Source organism: Rhipicephalus sanguineus, chromosome 5 (genome assembly GCF_013339695.2).
Source record: "Rhipicephalus sanguineus isolate Rsan-2018 chromosome 5, BIME_Rsan_1.4, whole genome shotgun sequence".
NCBI lineage: Eukaryota > Metazoa > Arthropoda > Arachnida > Ixodida > Ixodidae > Rhipicephalus > Rhipicephalus sanguineus.
The window spans coordinates 122,383,066-122,409,075 of record NC_051180.1 but is presented as its reverse complement, the minus strand read 5'-3'; the positions used below and the strand labels follow the sequence as shown (position 1 = coordinate 122,409,075).

Below are 26,010 nucleotides of genomic sequence, written 5' to 3'. Positions count from 1 at the left end.
GGCGTCAACACGAGTGATGCAGAAAGTTATCACGTGACTACGTAATCATATCACCTCATAATGACGTCGCAGGTGACGAGATTTTTCACGTCATCGTTACGTCACACAACGTAACGTTGCATGATGACGTCATCACATGAGCATGCCACTTGGTCAAAGATGTGCCGATCACGGAGCCAGTGCAAAAGCGGTGGAGGTGCAGAAAGGTTGCAGTGCCTCCGATCTTGGAGGCAGTACGAAACCACGTTAGGTGCGGAAAGCTTTGAGGGGGGGAGACGAATAAAATCGACTGAGAAGAAAAAAAATTCTTTATGCATTTGCCTTGGAGTCGTCCTAGGCAAGTACATATAGAACCGTGCAACTTTTGTTACTTGCATCAGATTGATTCGCCTGTAAAGCGTGCTTTGCCTGTAAGACATTACTGTCGTGCAACGGAACAATACAGTTGCGGAAAAAAGGAATGCTTATGACATTCCATGGCTGCAACGCATGGAGGGACAGTAGTGGGTAAACCATATAATATTCGCGAAATGTAACGTTTTATTACGCCTCATTATTTAACAGGGCAATGAGTATGAGTAAAAGGCTGAACTTCGGTGCTTTCTTGAATCGCAAGCGTTATTCAGATCGCCGTAGCGTCAATTTTTCAAGGCAGCACAAACTAGGTTGCACTCGATAGGTGAACAGCCAAGAGAATTGCTTTGAGTATCAGCTGTTGAGTGTAATGAACACATCGACTGAGAAGAAAAGGAAGATGGCTTTCGCCTTCGGGTCGTCCTAGGAGGTTTTTGAACATATGCTCTCTAATTGTGTGCAATTGATTTGCTACTTAGATAAAATAGAAACGTTTGTAGACAGGTGAATGAATTTACATTTGTTTTACTGTTGAGCTCCATGAGTCATGCGCTATACAGTGTTCATGTCAAATTGAAGTCGAGCCACGTCGTTTGGAAGATAAGAATTAGGCAGAAGTAGCCGTAACTTTTAAATGAGTAGTACTAGAGAAACCTTATCAAGGGCTTGAATAAAGTCAAGGTTAATACTGTCATTCAAGAAAAGGTTGTCACGAATCGGGTTCAGTTTGTGTGCCAATAGCCCTAATTGAATATCGTATGAGTATGATTTGCGAAATACATGCTCAGACCATGTAAACTATGATTATGAACCATGTTTATGGTGACAGTCATGTTGAATATGCTTCGTAAACTCAGTATGCCGATGAATGTGGAAGCCAGACAACACGAGCGAAGCGTTATACCTTAAGATGCAACAAGGTAACTTCGGCAATCTCGCTTTCCGAGCGAAAATCTTGTGCTATGCAGCATTCTCAAACGTCGCTAGCACATTTGCTGCATTTTGTGTTTTCAAATACCTTTTTCTTTGTGAGGATGGTGACTGAAAGAGAAGAAGTGAAGTGACTTGTGTGTAGTACTATGAAGTGTAAGGCTTTCCGTTTCCCGGAGAAATTTCCCATCCTGCAGACGTCGAGCGATAAAACTCCGGTAATGTACATGAAGTCGCGCTCTCTCGCTATAGCATGAGGGAATGGTAGATTGCTCAAGATTGCGTCTCAAATAGTGACGACTAGTGTACGACGCACTCGGCGCACAGCGAAGAACTTGCCAATGACTGGCTGTCGGCTGCGTCTCCTTCAATATACCGCGTACTGATCAGTGTTCGAGTTTCTTTTCTTGCTAAATACTAGACAACTTTGACATACAGTACAATTTACCTGCGTCTAAATAAAGAAAAAACCTAAAGCAGGACTCGAAAGAAACGCAAACAGAGAACGTACTCCACATGGGCGCTGCAGTATACGTGAATCACGCATCGATGAAACCAGTGGACGTTGTTGACCGATCGCTTGTGCCTATTCCCCCGTTGGAGGGTGGCAAACCGGACGTACGTCTGGTTCACCTTCCTGCGTTGCCTGTCTTGTTTGCGCCTACCATGGTAACTCATTAATGACCGCGTTCTACCGCTGAATACGAGGTCGGGGATTTGGTTTCCTCAACGGCGGCCACATTTTATGATGGCGGGGACCGAATACCGCCAGCGACGAGTTTTTTTTTTCGTCCACTTGAATTCGCTTTCTCTTTATTTCGTAACATCAGATAAATACTACCCCCCCAACCCCCTTCTCTGCTATCTTTGAATTCATTATGTGTTGCCTTCATACGCATTTAGAATGGCTCTTTCTTTATGGGTACCTCGAGAACATTCACTGCGCCGCCAAAGTGACCAAAATGAAAGTCCCAAATTTCCACTTTTTTTGTAGTGTCGAACCAAATAAATTAAACTCCTAATTACGTGGTCAAATCACCTACTTTTAGGCTCAATCATAGATGCAACAATATACACTTACTGAAGGATAGGAAGGAATTATAAATAATAACTATTTCATATTTTATGCTAACTACACGTGCAGAAGCCAGCAATGTCGCAATGTTATAATCTCACCGCAACCAAGCTGAGTTTTAATGCCTTTAAACTCCCTTTATTACGGCGAAAGTCTTCAACGCCTCATCAAACGCGAAAAGTGACCGTCAGGGACGGCGGCGTAAACACGAGTGTTGCAAAAAATCATCATCATGTGATTGTGTCACTTGATGAAGCCATTATGGCGTCACAGGTCGCTCAGATTTCTGACGTTACCATGACGACAGTATGACGTCACATAGCGTGATGTCATATGGTGGCGTCATGACGCGACACCGTCGCTTGGTCAAAAGTGGGCCGACCCCGGAGGCACTGCAGAACCGCATGAGGTGCGGAAAGCTTCCGATGCCTCTGATACCGGAGGCAGTGCATAACAACGTTGGGTGCAGAATGCTTTAGGGGAGCGTGGATCGATACAATTCACTAAGAAGAAAAAGAAGATGGCTTTTGGCTTCGAGTCGTCTTAGGCGAATGCCTAAGGGACCCTGCAGGTTTTCTCGTCACTTTAATGTCTCACTCTGACTTCAAATAAAGAAAGCGATTAATCGCCATCGCTCACCGTGGACCCTCAGCGACGCCGTGTAGTTGACCGTGGCCGCAGTGTTCGAGGCTACGCATGTGTAGCTGCCGTCGTGGCTCGGACTGAGGCTGTCGATGGCCAGCGCGACCGAGAATGGGTCGAGCACGCGGACCTCGATGTCGGGGCCGGATTTGATGGGCTGTCCGTCTCGCAGCCACGTGATGCGCACAGGCGGGTCACCGCGAGCGATGTTGCAGTAGACTCGAGTGCGCATGCCCTCGTGCAGGTTCTCGTCGAAGGCAAATCGCTCGATCAGCGGAGGCACTGAGTGATGCAGAGAGAATTACAAGGGAAATGAGGAAAGAGCTATATTTGGCCGAGTTGGGAATTGTTATCTTGAATAGAGCAAGACCAAAGGTCTGCGTCACAAGAAGTGCAGACAATAGCAGACGGGACCCGACTTAACGCATTTATTGAAGAAGCACTCATATATGCATAACAGTAGTTATACATTACAGGCCTTACAGGCGTCAGAGATACTAGATGGGCCACAGGTAGTACTTGCATCACAAGCATTACAGAGGCATAACGTGACGCCTGCTGTTTAAAATATGTACTGTAACCTCCGCAGTGGTGCTTAGTGTCGCATGCTAGTATTCGTGTGCCAGAATAAATATATCCTACCGTATACCAAAGAAAATTGATGACACATAAGCCCACGCCATACCTCATGAAGGCGAATGATACATGGTTTCGGTTCCCATTATTATCTAGTCATCTCGTCAGCTTCCAACACGTTCATTTCAATCACTTTTCATTGTTATATGACTTCACTCTCAACTAAAGCCACATTTAGCCTACTTCATGATTTCTTAGGCTTTACTGATGGTAGGCCAGATGCAATTGTATCTAACTGGTTCCGGGTCTCTCGGTTCATCTTCCTGCACATCGCATTTGCTGTCACACAAAACTGAACAAAACTAATGTTCCTCTTTTTTATATAGATGCAACCACCAGATGTGCACTATAGTACAGAAGCTGCCACTTTGGCAAAACGAGTTTTCCTGGGGAGATTTGGGGTAGCATGTACAGCAAGATACAGCAGTGTCCGCATTACGGTTTTCCACGGGAAATATGAATTTTTTTAATGGTCGGCGCTCCGAAGAAAAGAGCGAGCAGGCGGATTTTCTTGTCCAAAAAAAATGGCTAGACTTATTGGGTCCGGTATGACTGTAATTTATGTTCTTATTTTCTGACCGACTTTAACAGGGTATGCTCGGCGAAACGCGATGTAAGCGCACTCGTACCAGACCGTCAAAATAAGGGCGCTGTATGATGGCTTAAAACCACAAAATTTAAGCAAATTTTGCAAAAACGGCTTTTCTTTAGCGACTTTCTCCTGGTTTCTTAGACAGTTGTCATCGGGTTCGATGAGGGCCTGTATTTTATTTTAGTAGAAATGCCCATTGACACCAGCACAAGCAACTGTTTACTCGAGGAGGTGGTCGCCAGTGCATGCCTGCAGTTAATCATTTAGTACCACATTTTTCGCAACAATAGGAGCCCAACATTTCGACACGAAGGCTTCACACTGGATAAACGCGCTGGTTCCTGGCTTTCAATATGAGCATATAAAGTGTAAGGTACGCTCGTTAATTTCGTGTCCGTAAAATGCATTTGTCTTTGTCGATTTACATGACTACTGTGCACAGTAGCATTACAGTTAGAAGTAATAGCACAAATAGTAATACTAATAGTTACGAGTTATAGTTACAGTTAGAGGGTAACAGGACAAAAGAAAAAAAAGAGCCCTTGACATTTCAGAGAGCGCGGTTTACGAACCGAAGTGTGCTCGCTAAATTAATCCTTCGCAGCGCGCTGCGCGCCACACTCTGTTTTTACCAGCCGGCACATAGGAGCTTGGTTGGCCCGCTCTTTTCGGCTTCACGAAATCGACCCTGTTCCGCCCTAAATTAGCGCCGCTGCAGCGCAGCGTAAACACAATAGCCGGCGAAATAGCCTCTCACCCGAGAGTCGGGATCTCATTTCGTTAGAGCACTCCGCACACCACCGCGGAGATGGAACCAGCTCTGGTAGAGTGACTCTACAATCTTTGTCTGATCTTCTGAATCCGATTTCAGATTCCACACTCTAATATTGGCTTAACAGAAACAGCGTGACAATGCAATCGGAGAGACAATGCTTGCGACCCCAATTGTGTTCATCTCACCCTCCAGAATTTCACATTGAAGCTGTTCGCAGAGATGTATTTTGTTACGATGTATCGACGTCTTTTGAATAGTTGTTTAATGACGTTTGGCACTTCGACAATGACAGCTCCTTTTCCTGTACAGCGCTACGAGTGCGTGAGCTACGTATAGGCGGTGGAAGTAATGTAAGGCCGCACAAAGAAGTGCTTTTAAAGCGTAACGAACCATTGAATGCTACGCGAAAACTGTGCGCCCAATCCTGCACTCTAGGAAAAAAGAAGAGTATGTGTTTCTCTTTCCGGGGAGTCTTGACTGGCCAGCTATATGACTCTTTAAAAAGACATGGTAACTCTCTATAGGGTATCGAGACTCTCCTAATGATATGAAAGATTATTATAATTTGTAATGCTCTCCTTGGTCTAACTTCCTGTGGGATTCATTTGGCTGTATATCACAAAGAAACGAGCGCGTCAAAAATTCCCCAATTTCGTTCATTCATAGCGAGGGCCTCGGGGCGGCAGACTTAATGCCTTAGGTTGCCGTGCTACGGTTTATAAGTCAGCCCGCCGCCTCGTGCGAAGATCACGTGTCACGTGACACCCACTGGCAAAAAGGCACTCGTCGCCTTGGCTACGAGTGGTCATGGCTAACACTTCCAGGGATTACACGTACCGGAACACCCAACGAAGTGGACGAGTACGCGCCTTCGGTCGTAGCTGATTTGGCAGGGCATCAGACGCTTAATTCGAAGGTTGTGGGTTCGGATCCAACCGACAGAAAGGGCGATCTTTCGTCCACTTTAATTCATTTATATTTGCGTTATGTGTACTGCACTACAGTCGAAGACAGCAAATAGTGCCCCCTACCTCTTCATTCGCATAATTATCTGGTGCATTCATTTGTTAGCACCGCAAGGTTACGACATTCACAAAATACCGTCGTAAGGTTAATTTGTAATGACAGAAATCAGAAGTGCAGATTTTTTCGCGGAAACAGTGGCACTCAACAACTGCTGCCCATTGCCCAATCCCCTTCAATGTTGCCAACCAGTGCCTACCTTTAACGGCGACGTGCAGGCTGGCACTGGCTTTCTGTCCTTCCTCGTCCTTTGCCACGCACGTGTACTTTCCTGCGTCCTGGACAGTGGCGGCCAGAACGAGCAGGGTGCCGTTGGCAAACACCTTCTGACGGTGGTGGAAGGGTAGCTTACGCCCGTCTGAAATAAGCCGAGAAGGACGCTTTGTTTAAAGCAATACGTCTTAATCTCAAAGGAATACAGGGTGAACGCTAGTAAATATTTAAGAACGGTGAAAAACAAGTTCCTGTATGATAACCTAGAAGATAGAGAAGAGAATACAAACGTAGAATTAGGAAAACAGTCGGAATAATGGGAGAAGCAGCAATATAATGTAAGCAATGAACTGCCTCCAACGTGCGCTAAATTTAAGATGTTTACAATGTTTACAATGGAAACATGTTTATGTTTACATGTTTACAATGGAAAGAAAGAAAGAAAGAAAGAAAGAAAGAAAGAAAGAAAGAAAGAAAGAAAGAAAGAAAGAAAGAAAGAAAGAAAGAAAGAAAGAAAGAAAGAAAGAAAGAAAGAAAGAAAATGTGATCAACGATCGTGTTCTGTTCAGTGCAAAACAATGTTTCGCTTTTAGTCACTCACACCAACGTGGCATAAACGAACTAAGCATATGCTTTATTCTTCGAGCTTCTGCGCTAATAGTTTGTGCGATACTAACTTGCCCTCTGAACACATGCACCCCTCAAAAATGCATCAAGATCTTTTCGCCGGTTTTTAAGCAACCACTATGTGTGTTATATGTCAGAGGCAGCAGCACCCTTCTGTATACGCGCTTTTATAATCCTTCGACCTGGTTACGTATCTGGCATTTGACGAGTAGACCCGGCACCAAAGTGCACGGCCGGTGCGCGAAACACAAGCAGCGTAATCTATTCGTTCCTCGAGCACGTGCAGCGCTCGGATCAGAGCAACGCGCGGAGCTTACTCAGACTGTGCCTCATGAACGGCAACGGGATAAGAAGCTTCTGCAAACGTTCGAAGTCCGAAGCAAATATACGGTCGTGTACACAGGAAACAGACGCTCCAGTGCAAGCGGGACCGTGCCTTAACTACGACGATCCCAGACACTTTCTTCGATATTCCCCTTGTCCTCCTCCTCCGCAATCTTTGTACATCTTCTCTCCTCCTCCTCCATGACCTTTTCCACAGCGCCTGTTCCCTCACGTGACTGATCCCGCTTCTCGATGCGAAAGGAAGTCCTGCGTGCTTCGATTTGTCTGGCACTTTTCTCTCATCGGATGCGGGTCACGTAGAGGTGCTTCTAAAACGAGACGGCGGAACAGCCCGCCCAGGTTTATTTCGCTCCATTATTCGTCTTTATCTTTTATGTACTGTTTTTTTTTTTTTTTTGGGATAGGGCGACGCACTCTCCCGGTCGCATCTAAAGCTAACCTGATGGCACGGGACTCCTTATTTTGCCCGTATTGATTTCCAAAGGAAGGTGCCAATTAGGGAAGCCCAAATTTTCAGTTTATATGAGAGCAGCGCCTTTAATACCGCAGTCCCTGCAGGCAGCACCGCTTCTTTGCCTTTTTCTCAGCAGTTGCTGGGGGAACGTAATGAGAGAAAACTTCCGGAGGGACCATCTTCCAATTTTGCACTGTTACCGATCTCGCGACCTGCAACGTGTGAAGACGTCTAGCACGCCATATGCTCTTGTTTTTTTGTTTTTTTTTGCGGATTGCTTTTTCGATAACAAGGCGATAACAACGTGAAAATAAAAATGGGAAAGCTAATAAACCGCCGCAATGCAAACGAGGAGTGAGCATGGGGGAACACACGAGTGGCGGTAACGGGAGGCACCGGCGGCGGCGCTTCTTTATTTGGCGACACCGCGGCTTCGTTTCGCTGCTGTGAAGACTCGTACCCTCCCCCTTTCCACCTTCCTTCTCTTCGTGCTATAGCGAGGTTACGCTGCAAGTCGAAGGATTCACTGCTCTCGCTTTCCTTCTGCTTCTTATTATATCGAGCGATCCGTGTTAGCCGACGGCGTCGTTTTTGTATTTGGCCTCACTTTCCTTCTTAAAGAGAGCCGAGCCCAGCAAATCAACTTTATCAGCATGCCCGCTCAGCTAAATTTGCGACACGCCCACCATCCAGCTTTTCCAGCGTGAGTGCTAAGCGACACGCACAACACATAAAACGAAAGGCAAAACAAAGTAAGCTGAGCAATTTACGCCGAACTGTTTTGATTTAAGCTTCTTCCTTCGTAACTGCGTTCCTTCTTTTTTTTTCGCTCGAGGATGGCTACAAGTTTCCTGAGTACAGTTTAACTTTCGAGCGATCTCTGAATTAAATAAGTTGTCCGTTCACGCTTTGTTACTTCCCGCTGGTACCGAATGGCGGCCGTAAATTTAATCTGTCCCAGTAATAGGAGTTTGATACTCGCCTCCTACACAAGATAAAAAGAAAGTACTCTACATGGAAACGTTCCTTTCGTCCCCCCCCCCCCCCCGTAATAGAATGAACGTTTCCTTGGGAGGTGTGAAGGTGAAGACGGATGGGACGCGCCATACACCTATCAGTATTCAAACGAGTAGAACTTAATTGACTTGAGTGAGTAAGCGAAATGGTGTACTTAGAGTAATTGAATCCCAGGTTCTATTGCGTTTCTCAAGCTTTCTTTCTGTTTTCGCTCTCTTTCCAATAAAATCCAAAAAAGACAAATTCTGGTTTTGGTACGCAGAGGTGATTTCATTTTAAATGTCTCGCTTAAACCTGGAATTGCGCACCGCGATATTTAGACATGCTCGGACTACCAAATCGTAATGGAAGCCTCTCTGTACACCTTCAAGATCACGTCGCATTATATTTTTATTAACCTTTACAGCTAGATCGCCGACCTACTCAGTGGCCAGTTTTGACTGTCTGTCCACAGGCGAGGCGTATTCAAGCAATACCTAAGTCGTATAGACTACTCCAGTTCCGCCAGCTGTCGGTTCAGCCGGCGCAGAGTTGCTATATCGATGACGGGAAATATGATGACAAACTCGTTCACACCGAACACTGGCGTCAAGCATCGAGATAAGTAGAGTCTAAAGTTACCGCGGTGGTTTCTATAATTTTAAGTGCGGAGCGCTTTCGGGGCGCAGCTTGTCGTTCACCCTGTCATCTCATCTGGCGTGATCACGCGCACAGTAGAGCGCTCAATAAAGGCCATAACAAGGCTAGCAATACTCAAAACTGGTTTAAAATGAACGAACAACGTCTACAGTAATATAAATAAGAGAAATAACCACGAAGTAATCGCAATAATTAACCTAAAATTGCTAAAAACCCTTCGGACACGTGCGCCTGACTCGATGGCGCCACCGCCTCGCCAATAGCACGATAGCTTCTCCCACGTGCGCTTCGCCGGCGCTTCGTGGCTTCGTCGCTAGATCTGAAGGGGGAAACAAGCTGACGGAACTCGCTGCAGACGGCACGTATTTCAACTCCCACAACGAGCAGGGAGTCGATAAAGCGCATCAAAAAGTAGTACGCATGCGTGTTGCACACCGAGTTTGTGAATCTTCCTAGCAAGGTTGTACTCGTGCCGGGAAAACCATACATGCTTACGCCAAACATTAACGCCCTCGTCGGTGTGGTAAACGGAGAAGTGGGGACTCCACGAACGGTAATCGCTGCGTGACCGTGCTACGCACTTCCTCAGGTTTGAGAGTAGTCGAGCCGCATTCGTTACGTGCCATTTGGCGTAGCGGAAAGGAAGAGATGTTTACCAGATTCGAGAAAACGGTATGCTGCCTTGCCCTGGTATGGGGAAATGGGGGTTGCGAAGAGGACAGACAGTGTGATAGAGAGATATGTACGATGAGGAAAAGCAGGGGGGGGGGGGTTATTCTGATGCAAGTATAAGATCGGTTACCTTGCACTAGGATGTGTAAAGGCTGGTTGGGCGAAAGGCAAAGGGCGAAATAGAGATCAAGTGGGAATGCTGGGAGGTTGACCAGGTGCGATTATCTGGATTGCTATTTTGACTGGAGTATGACAATTTAGGAGGGAGGGGTGCAAAGAGGAGGAAGATAGGCACAGATAGAGGTGATGATCAAATAGGCCAGGCCTGCGTGGAACACGCAGCGCAGTCGGAGCGTAAACTGTAGGAGCGGTCTTCCTTCATAGAGCCATTTGCAAATTATCTTGGGGCACCTACCGCAAATACTTTTGCGAGGTACCCACTACGTCATTCATCATCACTTCGAACAACAGCGGAGTACCCACTACATCATTGTGCAAGTTAGCGAAGTGCCCACAACGCGTCTGGCAATCCATGCATACGTAGCTGCCCTGATTGTTGATGCTGTGACTGATGATGATAATGAAGAATAATTAATTATTGGAGCCATTGTATTTAACCCCTCCTCTCCCCACACTCGTTACGAAATTCGCATGGCGCGATGTCTGATACAATTCTACTCATTTACTACGCGATATTACGTACTTTGGCTAACGTGATTCCTTGAGCGAGAGAGGGACTGTAAAATGTGTTTTCACGGAGGCGTTTCAAACGCTAGCGTGGCTCCGTGGTAGAATGCTTAGCTACGCAGAGTGCCTGGGTTAGATTTCCGTGCTAACCATTTGTTTTTGTTTTCTTATTGTGCATAATATCTGCGACTGACACCGGTGGCGGCAGCGGACAACATCGCGACCAAAATTGTCTTTTGTGAGCTCATAAGAGCTTCTGCCTTAAAAGGAAACTTCTGTAGCCGCTAATGCTTGCCAGCAATATGAATGCTTCAGAATCACAAATCAAATCTGCGCGGTGAGATAACGTAACACAAGGAAGAGTGCGGCGCACGCACAGCGATGCGTGGAACCGCGCAGGCACGTTAGTGGTAAGTACGGCTGACGCGCTGCTAAACACAGCTCACCCTTTTCCCAGTGAACAGATCGGAGTGGGTAGGTGAGCAGCGCGCAGTGCATCTCCAGCGTTTCGGTGGCCACTGCGGTGCGGTTGGATCCGAAGGGCCGCACTGCGGGCGCTCCCAGCACGGCTACGTGCGCAGTCGCCTCTGCCACGCCGGCCGAGTTGACGGCTACGCATCGCCACACGCCGGCCTCGTCGGTCCGGATGCGAGAAATGTTCACATAACTCGCCAGGTGGTTGTCGCCGTGAGAAGCCTGCGTATGTTAACGGGGCGTGTCATTATTTGAGTTAATGACACTTCGTATTAATGTCCTCGCTCTCACTGTACAATGGTTACCTATGCTTGACATTACGTGACCCGCCCAGCACCGCATTTTCTTTCTTCATGTCGACTAGAATATCTACTATCTCTGTTCTCTAATGCACTGTGCTCTCTTCCTGTCCCTTAATATTATGTCCATCATTTTTCATACCTTCGCACGTAACGTGGTACTTGAATTTATGCGTTGTGAATATTTCTGTGTATTTACTTCTGAAAAAAGTGGTATCGTATTTGAATATTTACCTGTGCTAAATATCAAGCCTGCGTTTCAAGAGAAATGGCAAAGTAGTGAATGGCTCTGATTGTACTCGGGCGCTGGTTGTGCTGCGTAGTCGTGGTGCCATAACAATCTTACTGCAACTGCTTCACGTATGGAGACGAAGGCTGTTGGTGACTAAGGATGGATGGCTTGTATTGAAAAATCATTATAGCGCTTTGATCGTGAACAAGTTGTTTCTCCAAAGGTCAGTCTAGTACGTGCGAAGACCAAGCTTACAAACCTCCCTGATGTTGACTCTGCTAGATTTCATGTGGCGAGCAAGGATGCCGTCGACGCTCCACGTTATCTTGGGTGCCGGTGATCCCGTGGCTTCGCACTTGAGGAGCAAGGAGTCGCCGGGTTTAACATTGAATTCCTTGGGCGATTCCAGTAGAACAGGAGCGGTGTCTGCGTGGAATAAGTGCTTGTATTCGGTACAATTAAACGTCACAGATCCCAGTTTTTGGTTACATCATGACTTCATTGTGTTGTCATGCGATGACTTGACTAAATGACGTTTTACGATGAAGTCATGAATTGACATAGTCTTTTGTCAAAGGCTGGCCGATGCCGGAGTTAACCGACGAAACATGCGTACATATTATTCCAAATTTTATTTGACACATGACCGGTTGACTTTGTGTGGTCGGATAGTGAGAATGTCCTAGTATTCTGTCCAGAACAGCGTGAAGTAGTCGCAACGAGCAACAAAGTGCGACACAATTGCGTTTTTATTTTAAGTCGCACGTTTTTAAGGAGATGTCCAGAACTAGCAGGCGCTCTGGCTGCCCTATTGGTACTGCGTTTATTATAGCAACAAACAGGCTGGAAAGAACAAATTAATACCAAGGTTTTTCGGATTTTCCGTGAGTAGTCACTGGTCCCGACACAGGCTACACGAGCACAATCCAGGTACGCCGCCACCGAAACGTTTCAACACCTCTCATCTCTGGGGCCACGTTGAAGAGACACGCGTTATAGGTCATTCCATTTTCACGCGCCACTTCCGGCGAACGCTAAGCGATAGTAATTTTTTTCTTTGGTTTTCAAGAATGGTTTTGTTTGCGAGCTTTCCGTGACGTTTACACTCGTATTTCAATACCAAACATCTGGATTGAGGCTCCTTTGTACGATATAAGCTAGATTTCTTGCGCTGGCTACAGTTTTTTTGCGGTTGGTTTTCAAGGCTCACTTTATAGTCCATTATGAGAAAACTGGAAGTGAAGCTTACCTCCAAGGATAAGCTGTGCCGATGCCTGCGCCTGGGCAAAAGCATTGTAGGCCAGACACTGGTATATGCCGCCATCCTGGGTGGCCACAGTGGCCAGTTGCATGAGGTGTCGGTCATCGAGCAAGCGAACACGCACCCCGTCGTCCAGCAGCTCCTGAGCGTCCTTGAACCATCTGATCAGGGGTGGGGGTCGGCCCGCCGACACGCAACGCAGGGATGCCGGCTGGCCAACATGAGCAGTCAGCACATCGGGTTCTAGTCGTGCCTCCACAGGCGCTGCAACATAGGCAGAAAAATAACGGGAAAAATGATCGAAATTTCCGCGAAACAGCACTAAAGAAACTAAAAGCTCAGACATTAGATATTCTTTTACAACACAATTGTAGTTATGTGGCTATAGTAAGTTTATTATGAGAACAGACAACTGAGTGCGAAGTTCAGTATGTTTAGACAATTGAGTCGAAACGCCAGTTTGTGTTATGTGTGTGACACCACTCATGGTGGCTTAGGGCTAATGGCATCGCGATGCATAGTACGACGTTGCGGGTTCGATTTCCGTCTACGGCAGCCCAATCAGATGGAGGCGAATGGCAGATAACGTCCGTTTGCCTAGAGAAGCCCGTCTAAGAACCCCAGCTAGTCGAGGTCGATCCGGAGACCACCGCTACCACGCGCCTCATAATAAATCATATCGTCGTTTGGACATGTAAGACCACACAAATTATTTTTTCTGTCGCCGCGACGTTACATATGTTAAATTATTCTCTTTGTATTCGACCATTGAGGCTCTGTGAAGGTCTCCAGTGTGATCTAGTCTTGCGGTATACTTGCTGGCAATTGCACCACTTCAGTGGGATCTAGAAACAAAGCTTAAAAAACGCCATTGGCGCATGTTATTGAGTGTGCCGCCATTTACAAGAGCAGCGCTTGAAGTGTGAATATCGGTGATCGTTTGCACGTGTCTGGAAGTATAAGACTGATATATTGAAGAGGCAGACCACTCACATCGCACGTCGAGCGTGATGGTGGCCCGTTCCTCGCCCACCGCATTGCTGACAAGGCACAGGTATTTTCCGGCATCCTGCAGCTCTACCTTGCGGATTAACAGCGACCCTTCGGTCGTTTCGTGCCTCGTGCTTCCCACGACGACGGGACTGAGGGTGCTGGCGTTGTCCATCGTTGTCAGTCTCTCCCATCTGAACGGAAATAAGGAAGAAGGGAGGGCAATGTTTCGTGGACGTGTAATTTAGTGCATAAAGGTAATGCTGCATTGCCTTTATGTTTTAAATGGCGTCCGTGGCCTCATGAAAATTGCACAAGAGCGTCGATGTTACTAATAAGTTGGAGTAAGTACACCAGAGAATTACTGCGTTCTCACACAATACTTTCGCTTATTCGCACTTGTACTCACTTTAACTCGATTATTCAATAGGGCTACCTAAGGTGCACACACCCGAGGAAGGGCTCTATTCGCCAGCATTTCGATTCGGTGAGGTAACATTGCCACAATTGTTTGTGAACGCTTGCGCAAGTGTTCCGACTTTGACCAGCTTATCGAAGTTACGAAGAGCACTTACTGCTCCGTATCCTCCCAATTTTTTAGGCACAATAATAAACCCTTCCTTGTTGAATGCTTGTGTCATTGCAGCACTTCTTCATCTTAGGGATAGCCAGCTGCTCTCCCACGGTGAAGTATACTCTAGATCGCGTCTCATTTTAGCTTGACACTAAATCAGATACGCCGTTTCGAGGAAGACATCTTTTTTAACAAAGCGAGAACGGCACCGATTACTGCTATTTATGTCACAAGATGGCGAGTTGGGCTATTTCGCAACAGCTTTTGTTCAACGGATGTGATGCGCGCCAGCACACACAGAGCGGAGGCCTTTGGCCAAGCATGGTTCATACACTCTCGTCTTGTCATGGTCAGGAGTGGAGGCATTCACAGCTGTAGTTTCAGCTTTTTCGTCTTTTGTTGCAAGAGAGATCCAATAGGAGCGTGCGAGAAGTTCGAGTTACGAAGTGATTTTGAGACATCCTGAACCTACCTGCAGATACCAGTACGGCTAAATTTAATTCCATGCAATTCGCCGCTTGCCACCGTCAATCGTGAGACGCGCTTAGACCATACGCCATAAATGTATCTACAAATATTGCCGCGCTTTCCTCTGAATTCAGGCTGACGAGCACTATTTTGTAAGCCTTTGACAAGAGCCAAACGAAGTAGCTAAAGGGCTGCAACATATATTTAACTTAGAAATATTTAAAATGTCACATTCTTTTATTCATTAGGTTGCCAAACTTCCTGGTTCTGCAACCCCGCGAAGCGCGCGAAGCCAACGAACGGCCTACCTTATTTAACAAAGCCTTTGAAAACACCTTCCGATTTCTTCCGTTCTTTAACACCATTCTCCTTCAGTTCTATTCATTTCCTGCTTTATTTTGCTGTCAACGACGTTTCGTTATAACCCACAGAACAGTCAGGATTCTAAGCGATTCACATTGCAGATTCGATAGTGTGCGCCCCGATAAAGCCTCTCCGCCGTCTAGTTACTTTTCCTCCGCGCAGCGGTTTATTTTCGGCACCCGAGCTTCGGTCAGGCGGGAATGCGGAGTGCGCTCCCGAAAAACCTATTTCAAAGTCAATCGACCCAGACCACAGCGAAGCCGAGCTGACAACTGCAGCTCCTCGGAGGACGCACCACTGGCCGAGGCTCTTTTCTTGGTGGCATTGATCACATAAGCTTTGTAAGAAAGATTTAGAACGTGCTGGTGCTTCCGTTGCACGTATTATGTTGAGCTGTGGTTGGACGTGAGAGTGTGTGCTGAAGGATCTGGATCAGAAAGCATTTGCGAGAAGCAAACAGAGCAACTTCGAGGAGCTGGAAGTTCTTTTAAAAAGAAAGGAGGAGACACACTCAGGAAGAATTGTGGCAGAATGGCGAATGCGATGACTGCGCACGAATACTATGCACAACACGTGTGTAAAATTTCAGCCTGCAAAGACACGCGCCAGAGACGGCAAGCTGGCAACGAAGACGCCAACTATCGACCGAAAGCTCGCACTGTGGCGGAAAAAAGGTGGACACCAGACTTATCTGCGCATGCACCGGAATAGAAGTGTCAGTCGTCAATCTAAGATACGTTTATATTCGGGCGTTTTTGCTGTCTGTTTCTCCTCTTTGTTTTTTGACCGCACATCTTAGTTTGAACAAAATATCAGCTAACGCTGTTGCCATTTGAAAGAAGGAATTTAGCATATTCACACCTGGGCCTTTTCTGAAAGGTATTTGGCGTCGCGATGACGCCAAATACCCTTCAGGTATTTCGCGATGATGCTCCAGTACGGCTTTTGTTCCACAGTTATGTTTCAAAACGTGGTGGCCACAAGAGGTGCCTCACGAATAAAATGTTTGAGGCCAGTCACGCCTGTGTACCTCATGAATATACTTAAGGAAATGAAATATATATATATATATATATATATATATATATATATATATATATATATATATACGGGACGAAGAAGACAGTTATGTGCGGGCTATATATATATATATATATATATATATATATATATATATATATATATATATATATATATATATATATATATATATATACGGGACGAAGAAGACAGTTATGTGCGGGCCGGGCTGCCAGCGAAAGGTCTTCGGGCGACGTGTTTGAGACCTCTGGTGTAGAGTGACGTCTCGAGCACAAGATCGCACGACGTGTGCTTTCCATTCTTGTACATTATTGTAAAACCGAATATTGGTGAAGAGCGGGAACAAAGAAACGGGAGGGCGGCCGATGGAGGTGTATAGATATTGACCGGCGCGCGACATGTTATATGCGCACGGCACATCAGAAGGGGCGCAGCCAGCGAGCAGCCGAGATCCTTCACCGCCAAGTGGACGCTGAGTCCGCGTGCGCGAGACGATGTGAAGAGGCCCTCTGTCTTCATCCATCAAGGCTGCGGCCGAGGAGGACGAACCAGCAGACTGGGAGAATACGCGGGACGACATCTCTTCCCCTCTTTCCCCTCTCACCCAAAAAAAGGCGTGTGTCGGCTCCGCGCGGTCTCCTTTCGACCAGCGGTCATTCCCTGCAGCTTGAGCCCGTGGCTTGCGACATCCCCCGTCGCTTCCTCCTTCTCTTCTCGCTTGCGAAACTGCGTAGCGGTCTCGGTTTCTCACTACGCCTGACTTCTTATCTTGTCTTTATACGTGTGACGCGTCCGATCTGTCGAAGCTTCTTTTTTTGTTTCGCATTGTTGTAGCAGCCGCGAGGGGCAGTATTATTGCACTGGTGTCCTGTCTTTCTTTTGCTGTCTTTTTTTTCTAAGCTCTATCGAATTTCTTTATTCTTTTGTTTCAACAGTTTGGTATTTAAGTATCGCATGAGCACCGGACGCTGTGCAACCGTTGTTGCCTTCTGCGTCTCCCGTGTGCTGCAGCAACGAGTACTTTGAAACAAATATCGAACGCGAGAACTCCATGTATATTTCCTAATCTTTTGCATTTTCGGCAAACAGAAAGAAAAACAGAAAAAAAGAAGTACTACTGGCATATCACACACGTTGCTCTAGTCGTAATAATACCATGCTCACCGAATGCTTCTGTAGATAAATGCGTTTTCGCCACACGTATTCCCGCCCCTTATACATCCTATAAAAGTGCGCATCTTTATGTCATCGTAATATACTCGCAAAAATAAAAAAAGCGGACAACACAACTGAGAATGTCATGAATCAAAAGCAACTCATGTGGTGGGTCCCGGCAATATTCTCGGCAGCTTTACGGCGCCCATGCTCATGTAACTTTATAAGAAGGAAGAATCGCCCGTTAGGCAGGATTGTAAAACGCAGACAGCCGTTGCTGTAGCTTCTCATCGAGGCGGGCATCATGGGCTCCATTATCATTCATGTGACAACATGTCCGACAACACCTCGTTCGCACTTCCTGATTCTAGTCAGTACTGCAGAAATGTTATCTAGCATACATAACAGTGTACAACATCCTGTAACTGCGTTCATTTCATCACATCGCCGAGGAAGAAAACTATGCTACATTTCACTGGTATCCAAGCCACAGTGGCATAATTGCAACGAAGATGTATGAAGCTGCTAAGCGTATTCCAGATACGGATGAGCAGGAATTCATCCTCCAGTCGAGAGCTGATGCCGCAGCGAAAAACATTCTCCCCAATGATGCCACACAATCTTTGTGTATAGCCCACCAAAATTTCAACACACATTTCCATGGTTTTCACTGAACCGACAGAAGAGTACGTTGCCGACTTCTACTATGCAGTTTACTTTCAGCTAATGGAATGACAGATATTGCTGCTTGAAAGGACTGCGGCAGTGAGAAATGCAGACATGTTTTTGTCTTCTCTTTTTTTGTCGCTGTTCTCGCTACCGCGTGCACAGACGGTCGCTGTATCGACGAGCCCATCTCGACGAACAGTCACTATCGTAGCAGATGTTCCCGGATGCGAGCCTAAATGGATGCGAATCAAAAATTGGTCAATCTGATCTTGCAATTTGTATGTGTGGGTGGCACACATAGAGACAGTTTGCTCTAGAGCTTAAAGTCAGTAATGACCGACCAATCCACGTGCTTAGCTTTGAGAATCTAAGAACCAAAATTTCAGCCTAATAAGGCGATTGGCTACGTCGGCTAACTAGCATAAATTGATGTGTTCCATTACCAATAGGTCAAACTTTGGATGCCCTGATGTACAAGAAGAACAGAAGTTTAGCATTCCAAATTTCGCCAGCTGCATCACTTCCATAACACTGGCCTGGTAAACAATTGAATGGTTTGCAGGTCATATACATGCCATATGAATTGATTTACTGCTTGCGTTGCCGACGATGATCGCATGCAAAATTTAATGCAATGTTTACTTCAATGAAGAATCGTCCCACGACAGAGAGAACAATCTCTTCATTGAAGAACTGAAATTCTGTCGGCATATATAAAGGCGCCCGCAGGCTACCCTGCATTGATGAAGGGAATCGAGGACATAAAGGCCTCAGGAGCAGGAAGGCAGGAGAAAAAAAAAGAAAAAAAGAAAATGTGTGACCGTGTTATTTGGAAGTGAAAACATAATGGTTGTGATGTAAATCACATTACAGCTTATCTATTAAGTTAATGTCCTCGAGGAACTATTACACGACCGGCTGTTGCTTCGCTTGGTCTAAGCACACTACGTTGAAGAAACAGCAAGTGCAGCCATATTGTTTAGAACGACAAGCGAACTTTGTTGCAATATCGTATTTGCACAAAGCTATTTGTTTTTTAAAATTAGAGGTTCTAAAATGACAGGTACTTACAAGTATTTCGGTGGAGGATAGCCCTGGGCTGCGCAAGGTAGTTCCACAGAGTCACCTTCGTTTGCGACGACAGAAGATCGCACGTTTGTAATGCGTGGTGACACGTTCACTTTGAGATCTGTTCGCCCAGGCAAAAAAAAATGTACAAAAATTGGTCTGCAAAGCTTACAATACCTTTTTTTTGCGTTAAAGCACGCAGAGGCAGCACACTAAGCACAACTAATAAGCTGAGTGAAGGGCAGCCCACCCGTCTCAGCGCTGGTTAAGCTCCCTGCTTTTCTTTTATCCTTCTTCTTCTCTCTCTCTAACACATTCTGGAAGTTAACTAGCACAAAGCGCGTCGTCTTGTGTGCTGGTAACTTGGATTACGCCAAAAAAAAAAAAAGACGGCGAAAACCTATGTACTAAACAGACTCGTTCGTCCCCAACGTACGGCAGTTCTTAGTCATGGCGCTTGTGACCCTCCCTTAGTTAAGGTAACCGATCTACTGAGGTCGTCGATGCACTTTAGCTGCTGCTAGACTACTGTCAAGAATATTTGTTTTTGCTTTGTTTGGTTCTGGTTCAGTACTTAGACTTGCTACGAGGCTGCACGGTAGACTTTTGCGCTCTCATAACCAGATCCAAAACTTTCAGCATGATTATACACTATTTTGTTCCTAAATGCTGTCATCCAGGAAGAGTTCCGCTTTCAGTCAAAAATTTAGTAGCAAGATATAGGCTTCGCACGGTGTACTCCCGAAATATAAGCGGGTGCGCTGCCACTCGCTGAAGTATTGTATGGACAGCGACACTACGTCACATGATTCTTTCATGAATCAATAAAGTTGTTTACCTACCTACGACACTACGTCATTTTCTTTTTTTCTCCAGTTACTGCAGACAATGCATCCTTACGTTCATATCATATTCTATTTACATGAGATGAATGTGATATTCCCATGATTTTCGACAGCTTCAACAAATATATGCTCCTTCTTGCACAGAATGATAAAGTGAGGCCATTGATGGATTTTAGGTCTGTGAGAGCAATACGCGTGGTTTATATGCTTGAGTGTGTTTTACTACTTTTGTTTTCATTCATCCTTGTGCGACATTTATACCTCTTTCAAGTTTACACCTCGTACTGACTTCCTTCTGTTCGCGCATGGATTACATCTGCACATATGCATAGCTTGCTGGCTATTTTATTTCTGTATTTTATAGGGTAGTAATTGTTTTCTAATCTTTGTGCTTTTCATCTCCCCCTTCTATTTCTTTTACTTTGACGCTTTCGTGTATTTAGACCTAAAAGGAAAGGGTTGTAACGTTGAAAAAAACTTATTACTCCTCCCAAACACGCGATCTATTTTTGGGTTGCCATAGGACATCAAAGAAATGTATGGTGGGATTTATGGTGCAAATGCACCAGTGGCTGTGACGCGTCAGCCACAAGGCGATATGCGATGAAAATGTGAAAGAAAAAGAGGGTAGATTAAATATAGCGTAGTTTTCGTAACTAATAGACTGCCAATCAGTGTTACCTGTCACTACGAGCCTGCCGTAGGAGCTGAGCTTTGTTTCTCCGGTTAGCCGGTGCCACGTACGACAGCGAAACTCGGTGGAGGCGTCTGTCTGTTGAACCTGGCGCACTTGCAACTCTCCGCTAGGAAACACGCTGATCCGACCACCTAGAAAAAAAGAGGAAGTAGTTGCTTACTCCTGAAATCATCGCCTTTCATTTTGCTAATTCCTTCGTACAGCTGTGTATTTAAATTAAGTGATTAAAGCATTGCAGTATGGGACATAACAGAAAGAAACCACAGTACAAGCCGTCATAGTTAATTACACGTTGTTATGCACGTCATTGTAACGTTTATGACATGCGTGCCTGCCGCTACGTTTTTGATGTTTACATTTTGGGCCATTAAATTGTAGGAGTCAATCATAGTACGAGTAGAAGCTGCTCCGCAAAGACTGTTAATCACGCTGCTGACAGGTGTCTCGCATCAATCACGAAAGCATCGTTGGTGTTGTCTGGCTGAGTCATAACGTCAGTTACCTTGCTACTCGCCGGTGGGCTCTAAAGGCAGCCCAGCGGCGATGGGCGTACTGATAAGGTAGACTTTGCCGACGGGTATTGTTCACTTCATGTCGTGCAAAATATTGAAAACTTGGCCTTGTTGGTGTAGCATTGCAATCCACCAGCGCACAATCACGACGATGACAATAAACAAGAATTCACCACAGGGCTGCATTCACAACAATGTTACCAGAAACCCTTTTTTCTTACATATATAACCAGCCAACCACATCATTGCGCATGTCACAAAATTAGCGCTTTTCAATCAGCCGCTACACTGTAATTGTACAAATTGCTGTTCTTTAAGCGATAATAGTAGGACGCAGAGCTAACACATTGATCACCTAACCTGTGAATGATCTCCGCTTCTATTATCACACTCACGTTCTTTCTCAGCGTTGGTTGGAAACAGTACGAAGGAGCTTCGCTCGATGTATATTATAGCAAGGCATTTGATCTGCTTCATTTTTTAGGCTATTATCCAGAGTCGTACAGGTTGTAAGCAACATCGAACGCTAAGCCCACGCGCACAGGTGTACAGTAACAGCCAAATTAAACGCGAACAATTTAAAAGTGGCGTACATTTCGCCAGCGATAGGTCGAGAGCGCGTTCGAGCGCACACCGCATTACACAGTCGCCAAAGACTTCATGCCCCTTAGAATAAGTGTGCTTTCTGAAGTCAGGTTAACATTATGCGTTACTGGTGTTACTGGTGTTACTGGTGTAAACGAAATAAAAAAGGCGTTTTTTTATTGATGTGATGTGACGATATGTTGGCGGACAAATAAGGCGTCAGCACCTCCTAAGGTCTTGAAGGGCTTATTCATATTTTTATATTTATACTATATAAAAAACCTACAACTTCCTCACACTAACGCAATGAGTAACATAATAGGGACGTTAAAAAAAAAGAAAATGAGAAGATGGCGTCTGGTTATGTGTACTTCAATCTTATATGACTGCACACATAAGCAACCAGGAAAGCTTTGAAATATATCGTTGAACACCAAGCTTATATGGCAGAGCTAATCGTTAGAGCTTTGTAAATGAAGAATAATAAAAAAGACGAGAAGTATGCAGACCATTGACAACGACGTCGGTCTTGTCGTCATTCTTCTGTTCCCACGAGACGACGATTACGTCATCACGCACGAAGGACGGCACGTGACACCGAAGAACGGCCGTGTTTCCGGCGATGGTGAATTCATCGTACACTTGCACTTCGTAGTATTGCTCCACAACTGCGAAGGGGAAAAAAATAAACGAGCAGGGAACGTGGGGCGAATTGACACAGCTTTCTTTTCCCACCTTTACGAGATGGTCGCGGCACGTAATCCTCCATTTAGAAGTGGGTCATTGCCTTCTCGGACAAATCAAAATCACCGCTGTCTTTCAAATCACTGCACAACGCCACCTAGACTAGTTGCAAGGTCTGTGCTCTCCCTCCGTGACGTTACAGAAATTGTTTAACGGAGACGGACGCTATCGTCTGTGGCGCAATTTCCGCGTGCATGCAGTGGCAACATTGGACGCATTCTGTCAGTCGACGCTGTACAAAAGACGAGAAAGACTCAGATCACAGCCTCACACTGCAGGCGGAGCCCCCATCCGACGAAGCCACGGGCGATAGTGTCCCTCTCCGACGGACAAGGTCAGTTACGTCACGAAGGGAGTGGGCAGGCCTTGAAACTGGCGTTGCACTGCATCACAAATAAAGGTTCCCTTTCCCGCCATGAACGCGGAGCTGGCTACACGTAGGCGTCTGCAGTCCCTGAATTGGCAGCGTGTGAGTTTAGCATTGGGGGGCGCCATTGTATGCCGGGACGTTGAGTGCAACTCTACACATTTTTCAACGCTACCCTAGTTATAAAAGTTAAACTATTGTTAGGAGGCATAACCACCTTAAATATGGCTACAGCCATACGTCACCAAGAGGAAAACATTCGTGAAATTTCTGAGGGTCCTGAATTGCGCAAAGCAAGCATAAATTCTTGTGTTTGCAATGCTTGGAACGCTCTCTCTCTCCTAATATACAGTGCAAATTGTGCACTATATTTGTCACTCGAATGCCGCACTCCCGTTCAGTTTTTAGTTCTTGTTGTTGCGGTATATGTGGCACTTACCATGCTAAAAAGCGCACAGTTCAAGCCCAAATACACCAACTTTTATGACTGAAAAACAAACATGTATGTAACCACGGCTTATGCTAGGATTTGAGCGAGGCAGGAACGAATCGCATGTACGGGTAGATGTCCTTAGCGTGATGCATCTCAATGGGCACCTCTAAAGCGCAAAACACAGCCCGTGACACAGCAACGAAAGCCAATAGACCATTCACTTGTGTATGATATCTCGCCTCAACGCAACTTTTTCACTGAGGTCTCTCGCTCAGTGAAAAAGTTGGTTGTCTCTTTGAGCGCCTGTTAGGACTGAGTTGAAATGCACGTGACATTAAGCTACCCGAGCCCGTCTTTTGATTATCTGTGCTAGGGTCCGTTTCCCTACAGGTAAGTCTATAATGTGTGACATAACAGTCGAACCAAGATCTATACAAACCTGCTCGCACGCGCACTTCCGTGCTCAGGATGGCCCCGAAAACGTTTTGAGCTCTGCACCGGTATGTGGCACCATGCACTTCCTGGCGAAACTGTGACGCTGCGAAGGATGGGAATCGTAGCGTGCCGTTCGGAAGGGGGAGCAAGAGTCCTTGAAGCGGCTCCACTTCGGCACCCTCGCGCAACCACGTGACCCTCGGCGGAGGCTGTCCAACGACTGCGCAGTTTAGCGATGCCCCCGTCGTGTTGGAGAAGCGCAGCTCCGATACCAGGGGTTCCAGAAGTCGAGGACCCAAGCCATGTGGAGTGCTCCGAACGTAATGTGCTGCGTAGCGTAAAATAAAGAAAGGAGACGGAACACTTAGTTGACAAAACGCGGTGAAAAATGAACATGTACACGTGAAACAACTGGCGATTCAGCAACTAGGCTAGTCAGCATTGTCCGCATGTAGCTTCAGTGTTACCCAACGTTATGCGTACAATCAAATAGTTTACAGTGCTTGTTGGCATAGTTTGACGATTGATGCTCCTAGCTTTATGATTATATGTATTTTTTTTTCTCATGTGGTGGTCGCAAAACAATCACCATGGGTCACTCATTCGCAGCTCCACTAGATACGATACTGACAATGCTTTTGAATTCATTTGCACAAAGTCCCAGCTCAAAACCTTGTTAACAGTTGCCCCAAGAATGTTGCTCACTCAATGAAGTAGAACCAATATAAAGACTATAGAGGAAGTAGCATAGAAACCGTCAACATGGAGAAGATAAGAAAATGACAAACTCTTTCGCTTCTAATGAACAAGACTTCTTTCAGAATTTTGTTATTGGCGAACACTTATCGTTGGTTTTACCGGTTTCATAAGCAAACATCACTCCCTCAACGACATGACTCGAACTACACGACAATAAATGTTTGCTGTTAATACCGCATGCCGGTTTAAGTTTGGTCACTTCGTCAGGTCGCATTGGGCACCGGCCAACGCTTGGGAAACATCCTCTGAGCGCCATTTCTTTTCTTTTTTGCCTAAACCAAAATGTGAGGTCTGGGGTAAAGTTTAACAACTATTTCATCAGGGAGCTTTCCGTAAGGTACACTGAAATTGAAATACCAAGCCAAAGCAGCCACGCTCAAGTATACCAAACCTCGGACGGCATGCTTTCCGTCAGGCTGCAGTTTGAACCCTTCTGCGATTACACATTACACATCCAAGATTTTATTTAGAACTCTAAGCGTATTACGTGTAGTTGTTGATGTTAGGCATATTTGAGTGCCATGCTAAATAACATTTCTAGAATTCGGTTTTCCATTTAGTCCTTTATTGTGGACTTGTGAAAGAAGATAGCTCGACTTTGCGTTACGTTTTTAACGTCGAGTTAAACGATAAAAAAACAACGGCGGGACACAGATGACGGCAAATAAATTATTGATATTTTGGGCAAAGCACAGCAGTCTAGGCACCTTATCAAGCTCGTCAATTTTTTGAAGTGCCATAGAACGTTGTCGGCCATATACGCTCCAATGCGTCTGGCACCGGGTCGCGCAAATTCTGGCGAAGGTAAAGTGATGTCTGAATGATTTGGCCCGGGAAAAACCAACGACGGAATATATGAGTGTGCCGGAAAATACCGGAGGACCAGGCATTATACCAATCGATAGTTGTTCGTGACATCTGGCTGAAATATTGTAGAAACGCACCTGTAAGCAGTGTATATGCCGGCGAGAAAAGAGGTAGTGAATCTGAGCAAAAATAAGTGGAAAGGAACTGAAATATTACGGTTCATCTTATGTATCGTAATACTTAAGATGAACCGTAATACGGCCACTTGCGTCAGGGTACACTCGATTCAAGGCCATGCTGCGAACCCTTACAATATTGCTGCTGACCAACAGGCCTCCTAATACAGACCTCCCATCTAATCCCCTTCCACCTCAACCCCTAAATACATTTCGTGCCCATAAAAATGTTCTCCGGCAGGATACACGCGCTCTGGTCCTACCGTGTGTCTGCTCTCTCCCCCTTCACCTCACTAAGGCGGATGAAGTCGTGCTTAGGAGGCAATCGGGCAGTGGTGGCCCTTACACCAGCTGTTATCTCCACATGGAACTGGT

The 26,010-nt window shown here is 45.8% G+C and overlaps 1 protein-coding gene across 1 annotated transcript in view; it reads right to left on the bottom strand.

Annotated features, from left to right (window-relative positions):
• The window catches only part of LOC119394945 (Down syndrome cell adhesion molecule homolog), a 123,617-nt gene that overhangs the window by 95,925 nt on the left and 1,682 nt on the right, over positions 1 to 26,010 (bottom strand). Inside the window, 10 exon segments of the mRNA XM_049416025.1 lie at positions 2,999 to 3,283; positions 6,164 to 6,385; positions 11,128 to 11,377; positions 11,946 to 12,112; positions 12,936 to 13,211; positions 13,941 to 14,131; positions 19,279 to 19,396; positions 20,802 to 20,948; positions 22,424 to 22,582; positions 23,898 to 24,221. Of these exon segments, the coding sequence (XP_049271982.1) occupies positions 2,999 to 3,283; positions 6,164 to 6,385; positions 11,128 to 11,377; positions 11,946 to 12,112; positions 12,936 to 13,211; positions 13,941 to 14,131; positions 19,279 to 19,396; positions 20,802 to 20,948; positions 22,424 to 22,582; positions 23,898 to 24,221 (2,139 nt within the window).